The 14,448-nt window shown below is 37.3% G+C and overlaps 1 protein-coding gene across 1 annotated transcript in view; it reads right to left on the bottom strand.

Moving 5' to 3' along the window:
• TCEA1 (transcription elongation factor A1) overlaps positions 1-14,448 on the bottom strand; it is a 43,785-nt gene that overhangs the window by 19,035 nt on the left and 10,302 nt on the right. The window contains exons 2-4 of the mRNA XM_046022134.1: positions 13,644-13,706; positions 7,618-7,723; positions 1,257-1,344 (exon numbers count right to left, since the gene is read on the bottom strand). Coding sequence (XP_045878090.1) covers positions 1,257-1,344; positions 7,618-7,723; positions 13,644-13,706 — 257 coding nt within the window. The remainder of the gene's footprint in view (positions 1-1,256; positions 1,345-7,617; positions 7,724-13,643; positions 13,707-14,448) is intronic.

Below are 14,448 nucleotides of genomic sequence, written 5' to 3'. Positions count from 1 at the left end.
CTCCTCTCTCTCTGCCTGCCTCTCTGCCTACTTGTGATCTCTCTCTCTGTCAATTAAATAAATTAAAAAAAAAAAAAATGGGTAGCCTAAAACTTGAATCCCTCAGAATCAGTTGAAAAGCTTGTTAAAAACATTTCTGGGCCCCCCACCACAATTCCATATTCAGTAGTTCCAGGGTGAAGCCCAAGAATTTGCTTTGCTAACAAGCCACAGGTTCCCTGCTATTCCTGGGACTACACTTTAAGAACTACTGCTCTGCATCAGAGTTAAGTGTTAAAACACAAGCTTCCCAAGAACAGAGAAACTGTATTTAACCTATCAGGCATATTATCTACAACAACAACATGCTAGATACTACACAGTTCATTCATTACATGTGACAGGAAAAGAATAAATGCAAAAGCCTCATGAAAGCTGAGGAACAATTTGAACCCTTCATTACTGAACTTCACATTTTAAGTTCTTATGACAGACAGCTAAATTGAGAAGGAAGAAATTCGCATAAAAAGAGAAACAGATCCAGCCCCCCCCAAAAAATCAGAACAAAAAAACCCAAAAAAACTAAAAAAGAAATGTGGTAAATAAAGGCAGTAATCACTTGAATCCTTAATTAATATCTTAATACCTTCATTATCAATTCTATTAGTGCTATCCCAGGGATTCCATTCAATTAAGCTTAGTGAATACAGTGTAAGTAATTTCTCCTTATTTATGTAGTATCTTCTAAGTCTCTTAAATTTTTTTTTTTTTAAAGAAAGATTTGACAAGTAAATTTCCATGAAAATCTTATAAGAAACCTTAGAATAATATTCTATCTGGCTATACACATTTACTAATTCTGGTTTGTTTGGTTTTTTTAATTTTATTTTTTCAGTGTTCCAAGATTCACTGTTTATGCACCACATCCAGCACTCCATGCAATACATGCCCTCCTTAATACCCACCACCAGGCTCACCCATTCCCCTACCCATGTCCCCTCCAAAACCCTCAGTTTGTTTCTCAGAGTCCACAGTCTCTCATGCTGCATCTCCCCCTCTGATTTACCCCAAATGACTTTTCCTTTCCTTCTCCTAATGTCCTCCATGTTATTCCTTATGCTCCACAAGTAAGTGAAACCATATGATAATTGACTTTGTTTGATTAGAAAATAGAAAAAGGAGTACAGACATGAGACCATAAATAAGATCACGGAGGAAGTAACAATCAAATACAACTAAGACTTCAAACAGAAATGAATTTCCATAAAGTGACATACCTTTCTTCTCTTGCTTCAGGGCTATTCTGTGATGTAATTGCAGCATCTTTTTTCTTTTCTTCAGGGTCTTTATCTGTTGATGGTCCATCTGAAAATTAGGAAATCCCTCAGTTGTTAGCATTTGTTTAAAAAATTATAAAATGGAACTACTTCACATTATCAAGCTATTGATGCAACAACAACAACAACAAAAATCCTAAAATTTCAAAAGTAGATGAAGTTTATGTAAGCTATTCTTTTTTTTTTTTTTTTTTTTTTTTTTTTTTTTTTTTAAAGATTTTATTTATTTATTTGACAGAGAGAGATCACAAGTAGGCAGAGAGGCAAGCAGAAAGAGTGAGAGGGAAGCAGGCTCCCCGCCGAGCAGAGAGCCCGATGCGGGACTCGATCCCAGGACCCCGAGATCATGACCCGAGCCGAAGGCAGTGGCCCAAACCACTGAGCCACCCAGGCGCCCCCTATGTAAGCTATTCTACTAGCATATGTACTTGGGTATTTTTCACAGTGCACGCTTAGCATTCCCAAATAAACTCCCTCACTTAGTAAGAAGCACAAATTCATATGCCAATGGGAAACTAAAGTGCCAAAAAATATACTTAAAAATAAAATCTTTTAAAAAACTAGTAAATAAATAAATCAATGAAACAGAGAAAAATATACAGAACAAAGGAAAGAATACAGAAATAATATCAGTACTGTCATTTTAAAAATGAAAAGTGCAAAGCAGATATAGCAATATTATTTTAACAACTTTTCATGAAGTCAAAAAATTTGAGGTAGTATCCAAAATGTATATAAATGTTTCTGGGATAGTAAACAAAGAACATTTTCATAGAAAAGACTTCAGGATTAGTAAAGCCTACCTAACACCTCCTCTATCTTAAATAATCCGTAAAGTAATATAGAGTCCACAAGCTTTAAGAGATAAAGAGGTGTAAAACAGATTGGGTCAATGCAATTGTTTAACAATGAAAAGAAACGTACATGTTTAAATCAACCAGAACCGCCTTCTGAAACTGGGTTCAGAAAATGTTTGGATCTACTGCATAAATTATCCCACTTATCTATCTACATTTTGATCCCTACATAAGTAATAATAGCTACATAAATACTTTTGCATATCCCTCTGTACAACATATAAAAGAACATATACATATTCAAGTGTTTATCAGGACTACCTAGGTAACTTTTAAGCATAACCTAAAGCTCAAGCTCCTATCCTGATCTATCCAATCCAAATCTCTGGGAATGAAGCATAAGCATCAAAATCTTTAAAAGTTCCCCAGATGACTCTAATATGCTAATCTAGATGAGGCTAATTGATAGAGAATGGTCTAAAGCACAATTCTAGGAACTCATCTTATAAACATTAGGGTTACCAAATCCAAAATACAATTCAAGTCCCCATGATATTGTGTAAGTTTTCACATGCTAATTTTATTGCCCCTTTTTATTCTCTACAATTCATTTCCAAAGCCTAAAGCTGGTAGAAAACAAAGATTACTAATGACATTAAAGAATATAACAAGGACTAGAAAATACTCCAAAACTAAAAGGGTAGAAAGCATGTGAAAGGTGATGTAACAATGCAATACTACCTAACAATGCAATCATATGGATCCCACACACGGATCTAACGGTGTGAACTGGTGAAATCCTTTGAGGAAGCAGAGCAGTAAGAGATGTAAACAGCCTTAAAAGCATTCCTGCTATCTAAATATAGTGTCATGAGCAACAGAGCAGATCCAGAGAGAAGTAGTCCAGCTCTGGACTGAGACTATCTGCAGATTACACCTCACCATCAATCCAACTGTGCACAAGATGCTTAATCTCTCTGTATCTCCATTCCTCTTTAGAAAATGGGAAATAGGGCGCCTGGGTGGCTTAGTGGGTTAGGGCCACTGCCTTCGGCTCGGGTCATGATCCCGGGGTCCTGGGATCAAGTCCCGCATCAGGCTCTCTGCTTGGCCGGGAGCCTGCTTTCCTTCCTCTGTCTCCGCCTGTCTCTCTGCCTACTTGTGATCTCTGTCTGTCAAATAAATAAATAAAGTCTTTGGGAAAAAAAAAAAAAAAAAGGGAAATATATTGACACCTAGTACACAGGGCTCCTGGGAGAGTTAAATATATCACTATGTTAAGTATTCAAACTATGCTGCAGTGTAGCAGTAATAGTAAATCTTTTGGAATCTATAGAAATCTATAGAAAAAGTTTTAGGCAGAAAGATGTTCATCAAGACATTATTTATAATAGCTATAAAGTTAAGAAAAACACATCTAAGTGATTAAATTAAGGCAAGTGATTAAGGCATAATCACCCAGTGGATTATTCTGAAGCCAATAAAACTGAGTTAATGATGATACAAAAATATAAAATTTTTTTTCATTAAAAAAGGCAATATAAGTAAATATACATACAGTATAAAAAGAATTATAGTTGAAGCAAAATCCACACACAAGGAGGAAAAAAGGGCAAGAAATGCAACAAGATATTACTGATGGTTGTATTTAAAGACAGACTTAAGAATGGTTTCTTTTGGGGCGCCTGGGTGGCTCAGTGGATTACGCCGCTGCCTTCGGCTCGGGTCATGATCTCAGGGTCTTGGGATCGAGCCCCGCATCGGGCTCTCTGCTCCGCAGGGAGCCTGCTTCCTCCTCTCTCTCTGCCTGCCTCTCTGCCTACTTGTGATCTCTCTGTCAAATAAATAAATAAAATCTTAAAAAAAAAAAAAAAGAATAGTTTCTTTTCCTCCTCCAAATTCTCCATATTTAATGAACATGGAAATCTTTCAATATTAAAAAAAAGGTTTTTAAAGGAAAACTTGTAATGAGATCAGATACCTCCAATAAGTATAAAAGAGCAGAACTTCTTTAAATTTAAGATTAAATGAACGTAACTACAATGTCCCACAAAATGTAAACCATCTTTCCAGAAATAAAAAACATGTATATGGTTCTCAGTCAACTTTCTATGGCAAATTCTAATTACTTTAGAATATGGAATAAGATTTAAAATTTAAATGAATTATAAACAAAGTTTCAGTTTGTCTTTGAAGACTAGGCTTTTTTTTTTTAAGTTTTTTATTTTGAAATAATTTGAAGCTTGCACCAATGTTTTGGAATGATGCAAAAAACTTTACTCAGGCGCACCTGAGTGGCACAGTTGGTTAACCATCCAGACTCTTGGTTTTGGCTCAGATAGTGATCTCAGAGCCCTGGGACTGGGATCTACGTGGGGCTGTGTGCTCAGCATGGAGTCAGCCACGGTTTCTCTCTCTTCTCCCTCTGCCCCTCCCCACTGCACACTCTCTCTCTAAAATAAATAATAAATAAATCTTAAGGAAAAAAAAAACTTTACTCAGATTCCCCAAGTGTTAATGTCTGGTATACTCGCTTCCTTATTCACTCATCACTGTCCCCTACCATACACATACACATGTGCTGTATGTACACAAACATGCACACTATTGTGTGCACACATATTTCTTTTGAACCATTTGAAAATCCGTAGCAGATACCCTGCTCCTTAATCCCAAAATACTTCACTATGTATTCCACAAGAAAAAAATTCATTTATATAACCATAGTAAATAATAAGTAAATTTAACAATGATACAATACTGGGGGCGCCTGGGTGGCTCAGTGGGTTAAAACCTCTGCCTTCAGCTTGGGTCATGATCCCAGGGTCCTGGGATCGAGCCCCGCATCGGGCTCTCTGCTCGCTGGGGAGTCTGATTCCCCCTCTCTCTCTGCCTGCCCCTCTGCCTACTTGTGATCTATGTCTGTCAAATAAATAAATAAAATCTTTAAAAAAAAAAAAAAAAGGAAAACAATGATACAATACTGTTTACTTACCTACAGCTCTTACAAAAAGGTCTTTACAGCAACTTTTTCTTTCTGGTCCAGAATCCAATACAGGAACATATATTTAATTTTCTTAAGACTAAACTCTTTAAATTTTAGAGGCTTTACAATTTTTAGTTGTTAGTTTCTAGGCTCTTGGAAGTAATAGGTTTTTTTGTTATTACTACTACTGCCCTTGTAATTTTAAAAGTTTCAACTTTTTCTATTTTTTGTCCATGTAAGTCTAATATCTGCTAAGAGAACTGGTTGATTCCATGCTGGGGCAGGGAAGACAGATGAACCCAACACATTTTTTGGTTCCAGAATATAAAAAAAGATAAACCTGAAGGGTTTGTCAAACGGACACAAGAGCCAGTTTGAATGGGTGCCCATTAGTCAAATCTGGGATAATATAAACATCAAAATAATAACAGTAATGAATTATAATCCATGTTATAAAATAGGAATCCACGAATAGGAAAATAACAGGCAAGTAAAAGGAGGGTTCTTTCTTGTAGTAGTAGAATGATGATTTATAAATACTGAAGAAGCAGAAGAGTTAAAAAAATCACAATTTTGCAACTAATACTATAAAGAGCAGTTTGGGCAAGAACTGGTTGATACTAAATGGGGGTGGGGAGAGGACCAATGAGAAGCAAGATAGTTTAAGGATCTTAAAATGTCTCTCATAGGGCGCCTGGGTGGCTCAGTGGGTTAAAGCCTCTGCCTTCAGCTCAGGTCATGATCCCAAGGTCCTGGGATCGAGCCCCACATCGGGCTCTCTGCTCCGTGGGGAGCCTGCTTCCTCCTCTCTCTCTACCTGCCTCTCTGCCTAGTTGTGATTTCTCTCTGTCAAATAAATAAAATATTAAAGAAAAATCTAATCCTAGATATTATTTAAAAAAAAAAAAAATGTCTCTCATAAAATGCCTATCAGATATAAGAAGAAAAATGATAAACTATACAGTGTATGCCTTGACTGGGTTATCAAAAACAACATCAATGCTTCTGGATATGATAACCTCATATCCAACTACAGATGCACAATCTGATCTAATCATGAGAAAATAACAGAAAAAGTCCAAATCAGAATTATTTTAAACTGCTATTAAAAACATCAATGAGGGGTGCCTGAGTGGCTCAGTTGTTAAGCGTCTGCTCAGGTCATGATCCCTGGATCCTGGGATCCAGCCCCGCATCAAGCTCCCTGCTCAGCGGGAAGCCTGCTTCTCCCTCTCCCACTCCCTCTGCCCTCGCTTGTGTTCCCTCTCTCACTGTGTCTCTCTCTGTCAAATAAATAAATAAAATCTTTAAAAAAAAACAAAAACACCAATGAAAAATAAATAAAAATAAATAAATAAATAAATAAATGAAAATAAAGATGAGTGCTTATATTCTTCAAATTGTCAATGTTATAAATAACATAAGAAGGCTTAAGAACTATTCCAGAGCAGAAGACTAGTGATCCTAGACTTGTTCTGAAAGGGAAAAAAAAAGTTATAGAGGCCATCAGTGGGACACCTGACAAAACGGGGACCTGCACTATAGATTATAGTACTATACTGATGTTAAATTTCTTGAATTCCCTATATTATGATTACATAATAAAATAAACTTGTTCCAAGGATATAGACACTTAAGTACTGAAGGGTAAAGCACGACAGATGAAACTATTCTCAAATGGTTCAGCAAAAGTAATTTGTGCGTTTGAATATATACATAGAGAAAGAGAAGAAATACGACAAAACAAAAATGGCAAATGTTAAAAATTAATGATACAGGAAAAGATACATGTGAGTTATTTTTATTACTCTTGTAAACTTTCTGTAAGTTAGAAAATCATTTCTAGGAGTGCTTGGGTGGGTCAGTCGTTAAGCATCTGCCTTCAGATCAGGTCGTGATCCCAGAGTCCTGGAATAGAGCCCGGCATCAGGCTCCTAGCTTGGTGGGAAGCCTACTTCTCCCTGTCCCACTCCCCCTGCCTGTGTTCCCTCTCTCACTGTGTGGCTCTCTGTCAAACAAATAAAATCTTAAAAAAAAAAAAGAGGGGCACCTGGGTGGCTCAGTGGGTTAAAGCCTCTGCCTTCGGCTCAGGTCATGATCCCAGGGTCCTGGGATCGAGCCCCACATCAGGCTCTCTGCTCAGTGGGGAGACTGCTTCTTCCTCTCTCTCTCTGCCTGCCTCTCTGCCTACTTGTGATCTCTGTCTGTCAAATAAATAAATAAAATCTTAAAAAAAAGAAAGAAAATTATTTCAAAAACCTTTTTAAAAAGTATGACAACTTTCTCATGGGCAGAAATTTTCTTCTTAAAGAGAAGTCCAATTCTAAGTGTTGAAAGACAAAAAAAGCTAATTTTGACTAACTTAAAAAGCAAAACCCTCAGGGATGTTTTGCTACTCTCTCTTAATATAAGGCATTGATTTCAATACGTTTATATTTGTAAACAGAAAAAAATGCAAATACCAAATGTCTGAGTAAGCCAGATTATATAAATAAATATAAGGGAAGATCAATTATACCTAATAACTTTTTCCAGGATTTGATGAGAGACTTTGCTAAAGATGTAACTTCTTCATCTGTACTCTGCTTGCGAATAGCATTTACTGACATTCCAATTCTTGTGGACTGCAAGGCAATGACAAAAAATTTGTATAAGCCATTTTATTTCAGACACTTTAGTGTTTCCTTTTCTTCTTTCCCATTTTCCTGTGAGAAAAAACCTCAGTTATTTAAATTCTTTAATACTATATTAATATATTCTTGTATATTTTTATATACATATATTCTTGTATACTATAGAATTAAGATACATGCATCTATAGATCAAACACTGGACTCATCGAGGTTATTACCATAGAGATCTGTAAGCATGTAAGTTGCTACTGTAATAAGGCTGGTTAACCAGTAAAATGAAATCAGTCTTTCCATATCTCTCAAAGAATAAAATATAAAATGTTTGTATTAATATGTAGGCCATCCTGAAGCAATCATGACTAATATATGCACTTCTTTGTTTCTATATATTCTTCAACATAGATTACTCCATAAATTACCTGCTGAGACTTCAATGAGAATACCCAAATATTACCATCGATAGAGGTTTAAAAGCATTTTTTTGCCCAAACCAGCAAATAATCACAGAAATTAAAATGGACTTCACAGAATACAGTGATACATCATGCGGTAATATTATTGTTATTTATTATTCTTATGCCCAGGATTATGCTGGGAACTTCCATATATTCATTAATCTTCCTAACAACCCTATGAAGTTGAAATCATTTTTCCTACTTGTCCAGCAATATTACTAATTGGTAAAGCTGGGATTTTAATGCAGGTCTGCCCACCCCCAAAGTCCATGTTCTTTCCTGCACAACAATGGTTTTCAAATTGTGCTCAAAGAACACAAAAGCTATGACAGGCCAATTAAGGATGATAAATAAAAAATGGTAAATTATTTAGTAAGTTCAAGTTGTTAGTAGACAATCTTTCAAAACATACAGTCAATGGAAAAAAAAAACAACAAAAGGAATTGTTAGTGGCAAAAAAGGGGGGGGGGATCCCTGCTATAAACTTTAAGACAGAATAATAAATGGGTACTTATGGTTTCCGGCTAAATTATTCAGTCTTCTCAACAAAGAGATTCAAGACAGAAATTGGTTCAAGAATTGAGTATGTGTTTGGCTGGAATGGCCTATGTTATACCTATGGAAGGCTATACAATGCAGATAAGGTCCCATAGTAGAAAGATAAAGGGGACTCTGCAATTCTAAAATCCAAAAATGTTTTGTGATTAATGTTTTGGGAGGGTTTTTCCCCAAAGAAAGAGGTTTATTGCTTTAACAAAATGCTCTCAGAACTTTTTTTTGGGAAGAAAATACTTTGAGAACTTTAGAACTTTTCTAACACTTCGATACACAAAATTTTCTAGAAGTGCGTGCCTGGGCTGCATGGCCTAGCCTACAACTGTGTGGACCCAGAGCTGTCCTACTGGATGCAGCTAACTGCTTAGAACCCAGGCTTGCACTTACAACCATACCAAGTATCAGGTCTGGCTTTTATCCTGCTGCCTTCAGCACTCTTTCTCCAGCACCCATTCACAGCTCTTCCTCACTACCACCCTACAACCTACCCCACCAACCTAGACAAAAACCTACTTTTGGAATGAGTCAGGGAAATCATCTGAATTACTAACATAGTTTTGAAGCTTGCAGTTGATCTAGACTGGCAAAGAAAATGGGATTTTAGGGAGGAGAGGCAAGCAAAGATATAAGGAGAACATGAACAAATCGTGTGCTGTGCGTGACTGCTTTTTGTCACAGGATGTTTTCATCACTAAAGAGTCAATAATTTCCTGCTTAAAACCCATATGGAGACTAAGCATCTGTAACAAACATGCTTATTTAAGGAAGAGATTATCTAGTCAAAAAATAGTAAGAAATGAGACTGCTAAGGTAGAATGACAAAGATCTGGGTAGGTTTTTTTTGTTTTGTTTTGTTTTTGGTTTTTTTTTTTTAAAGATTTTATTTATTTATTTGACAGAGAGAGAGATCACAAGTAGGCAGAGAGGCAGGCAGAGAGAGAGGAGGAAGCAGGCTCCCGGCGGAGCAGAGAGCCCGATGCGGGGCCCGATCCCAGGACCCTGAGACCATGACCTGAGCCAAAGGCAGCGGCCCCATCCACTGAGCCACTCAGGCGCCCCTGGGTAGGTTTTTCCTCCATTTTAAAGAGGGTATTTGGGGAACACTAGAAGAAACTAGACAGAGGAAAGCATTATGAAGCTGTATTACTTTGATAACCAATTCTAGATGTAACTCTAAGAATTCTCTGGATTCTGGACTTTTCCTAAAACCAGTATACTATAATTTACAGGTTGTAACAGGTGGCCTATAAAAAAAAATGTTGTGTGCTCAAATAACATTAAGATTGTAGAGCTGGAGCGCCTCGGTGGCTGTCGTAGGTTAAGCATCTGCCTCTGGCTCGGGTCCAGGGATTGAGCCCTCCATCAGGCTCCCTGCTCAGCAGTCTGCTTCTCACTCTCTCTGCCCCTCCCCCTGCTTGTGCATGAGCTCTCTTTCTCTCAAATAAATAAAGTCCTAAAAATTAATAAATAATGCAAACAAACAAAAAAGAACTACAGAGTTAAAATGCTTCTTGACTCCAAAATTAATGAAGGTTTTTGAGATCAACTATACATTGTGAAATTCTAGACAGAGAAAATGTATGCTTTGCCCATGTCTGGACATATGATTTCTATAGAACACCAATTCTGCAATTAGAAAGATGCTACCGTGGTGGGTACCTGGGTGGCCCAGGCTAAATGTCTACCTTGGGCTCAGGTCATGATCCCAGGGTTCTGATCCCAGGGTCCTAGAATGGAGCCCGGTTCTCCCTCTCCCTCTGCATCTGCCTGCCACTCTCCCTGCTTGTGCACGCTCTCTCTCTCTCTGTTAAATAAATAAACAAAATCTTAAAAATAAAAAATTTTAAAAAAGAAAGACACTCCTTTGGAAAGATGGGGAAGGCATTTAAGCAGATTTAGGGAATCAGCTGCACATTGGCGGTAAGGCAGAAAGGAATGAGTAGTGAGATTAAGAGACACTGTCAGCATCACAGGAACTAAGCAGACTTGTATGTTCTAGAAGAAGAATCATCTTTATGATCACTCATGAGTTTTTGCCAAGAAGATTTAAGATAGCCACTAAATCTTAAAGGAAAAAAATATAAAGCTACTAAAAACACTGTTGAAAGAAATTAAAGACCAAAATAAAAAGAAAGGTATCCCAGGGCGCCTGGGTGGCTCAGTGGGTTGAGCCGCTGCCTTCGGCTCAGGTCATGATCTCAGGGTCCTGGGATCGAGTCCCGCATCGGGCTCTCTGCTCCGCAGGGAGCCTGCTTCCCTCTCTCTCTCTCTCTGCCTGCCTCTCTACTTGTCATCTCTCTCTGTCAAATAAATAAATAAAATCTTTAAAAAAAAAAAAAAAGAAAGAAAGGTATCCCATATTCATGGATCATAAGGCTTAAATGTTTAGACTGCAATACTAATAAAATCCAACTATAGATTCAATGCAACCCCTATTAAAATCCCAGCTGCCTTTTGTGTAGAAATTGATAAGCTAGGGTGCCTGGGTGGCTCAGTGGGTTAAGCTTCTGCCTTCCGCTCAGGTCATGACCTCAGGGTCCTGGGATCCAGCCCTGCATTGGGCTCTCTGCTCAGCAGGAAGCCTCCTTCCCTCCTCTCTCTGTCTGCCTCTCTGCCTACCTGTGATCTCTCTCTGTCAAATAAATAAATAAAATCTTAAAAAAAAAAAAAAGACTTTTAGAAACTGGTAAGTTTATTCTAAAGTTCATATGGAAATACAAGGGACCCAGGATCTTGAAACAATCTTGAAAATAATCTTGAAGAATAAACCAGAAGGACTCATAATTACCAAATTCAAAACTTACTACAAAACTACAATAAGCAAGACAACGTGATCCTATATAAAGAGAGACATGCAAATTAATGGAAAAGACTTAAGAATCTAGAAATAAACTCCTCCATTTTTTCTCATTTTCAATAAGGATGTCAAGATAATTCATTAGACAGAGAATATTAAAAAGTAAGCAAGTAGATATCCATATGTAAAAGAATGAAATTGGACTTCTTTATACCACATGAAAATTAACTCAAAATGAATCATAGAACTAAATGAAAGAGCACCCCCCCCAAAAAAGGAATAAATTTTTGTAACTTTGAGTTAAGTAACTGTTTGAGATTTGACATCTAAAGCACAAGCAATTAAAGAAAACAGACAAATCAGGGCGCCTGGGTGGCTCAGTGGATTAAGCCGCTGCCTTCGGCTCAGGTCACGATCTCAGGGTCCTGGGATCGAGCCCCGTGTCGGGCTCTCTGCTCCACAGGGAGCCTGCTTCCTCCCCTCTCTCTCTCTGCCTGCCTCTCTGCCTACTTGTGATCTCTCTGTCAAATAAAAAAAAAAAAAAAAGAAAGAAAACAGACAAATCAGACTACAACAAAATTTTAAACTTTTGTGCTTCAAAGAACATCACTAAGAAAGTAAAAATAACCCACAGAATAGGAGATAATATTTGCAAATCCTATATATGATTAAGGGACTTGTATCTAGAATATATAAAGAACGATCACAAATTAGTTAATTAAAAAAAACTATCGGGGCGCCTGGGTGGCTCAGTGGGTTAAAGCCTCTGCCTTCAGCTCAGGTCGTGATCCCAGGGACCTGGGATTGAGCTCGACATCGGGCTCTCTGCTCAGCAGGGAACCTGTTTCCTCCTCTCTCTCTACCTACCTCTATGTCTACTTGTGATCTCTGTCTGTCAAATAAATAAATAAAATCTTAAAAAAAAAAACAACTATCCAACTTAAAAATGGGCAAAAGCTCTGAAATGACATTTCTCCAAAGAAAATATGAATGGTTAAGGAGTACATGAAAAGATGTTCAACATAATTAGTCATTAGGAAAATGGAAATCAATACCACAATGAGATATCACTTCACACCCACTAAGATGGGTATAATCAAAGATAATAACAAGTGTTGACAAGAATGTGGATAACTAGAACCCTCATTTACTTGCTGCTGGGAATGCAAAACTGTACAGTCACTTGGGAAAGCAGTCTGGCAGGTCCTCAAAATATTCAACATAAAGTTACCTTATGACTCATCGTTTCCACTCTTTCAGATCTCTACCCAAGAGAAACAGAAACACACAAACCTATATATGAATGTGCAAAGCAAGAGTCATAACAACCAAAAAAGGAGAAATAACCAATGCCCATCAACTGGCAAATGGATAAACAAAATGTAGTATATCCATACAATGGAGTGTTATTCAGCCAGAAAAAGCAATAAAGTACCGATACATGCTACAACACAGATGAAACTTGAGGATTATGCTAAGTAAAAGCAGCCAAACAGGCGCATCACTGACTCAGGTAATAGAGCAAGTGACTCCTGATCTTGTGAGTCATGAGTTCAAGGCCCACATTTAAGTTTACTTAAAATTTAAAATAAAAAAATAAAAAAACTTAAAAAAAAAAAGGCAACCAGAACCAAAAGGTCAGATAATGTATGGCTTCATTTATATGAAATCTCTGGAATAGGTAAATCTAAAGAGACAAAAGGTAGACTGATTAGTGCTTGCCTAGGGCAGAAGAGGGGGTACAACTGGGGAGAAATAAAGACTGACAACTAAAAGGTACCCCAGAGGCTAGCTTCATGCTGGCAGCAGCTATCAATAACAGACCAAGAAAGTGAGATTTAGGGAGATCAAATCAGGGCCAAGAATCCAACTTCATTGCCTTTCACAGTGAGATTTCAAACTTGGGAGATTCAGGTTTTATTCTTTTTGAGGAAGGCAACACTTTTCTATAGTGGTAATTTAGTAGATTATTGATTTATGTTGCCATCTTTAAAAAAGCCCAGAACACTGTAATAGGACACTACAAAAAAGTTAATGGTATTAAAAATGTTTTGGTATTTTATGACAATTATCTATTCAAATCATGAAACAGATTAGCACATACCTGTAGTAATTCCAGGGTCATGGGAATATTCTTAAGCTCCTTCAGTAGATCCAATGCTCCAGCCTATAAAACAAAATAATTGTATATTGAACTTCCCAGTTGACAAAGCAAAGACTAACTAGAGATTTAAATTTATGTTTTCCTATCCACAACTCACTATAGCTCACTTATTCATGTGGAAATAGTATATATGTAAAAGGGAGAAAGGGAGAGAGAGGTAGTGTTTTCCAAATAATGGCTGTAACTCATTAAAGAAATATAAAATCCATTTACTGGGTTATGATCAGCACTTAAGTACTGCTTTGTTAAAGTTCATTTTACATATAGTATTTATGTGTCCCAATTAGAAATCTGAATTGGGTTCCTACTATGGTGGCATAACACATCCCAAATTTCCATAGAGAACACCTATCTGATTAAGGAGCCAACCCTGAGAAAGTGGGAATGGAGGTCAGAAGATGTTGCAGCACCTCTAGCATTCACTCACACACAAGGAGAGTGGGAAAGGACATAACCGTACTAGAATTCTCTTGAGGTCTCTCTGTATCTTCCCGGTCTGTCACAAAAACACTGCTGTCCACCTGATTCTTACAAAGTAGGAAAAAGCAAATTCTGAGAGAAAACTCAAAATTAAGATGTTAAGCTCACAGGCTTGTCCACTGCCATCGAGAATCAAAGGCTCTCACATTGATGATGAAGATGGAACAAAATAAGGCTCCTAGTAGAATTACATAAACCACCCAAAGTTTAAAAAGGAATGAAATAAGAAGCAATGGCATCACCTATACCTATAGCCAAATATTCC

Source organism: Meles meles, chromosome 1 (assembly GCF_922984935.1).
Source record: "Meles meles chromosome 1, mMelMel3.1 paternal haplotype, whole genome shotgun sequence".
Lineage (NCBI taxonomy): Eukaryota > Metazoa > Chordata > Mammalia > Carnivora > Mustelidae > Meles > Meles meles.
The sequence above is the reverse complement of the archived record's forward strand: the minus strand, read 5'-3'. Positions and strand labels throughout refer to the sequence as shown.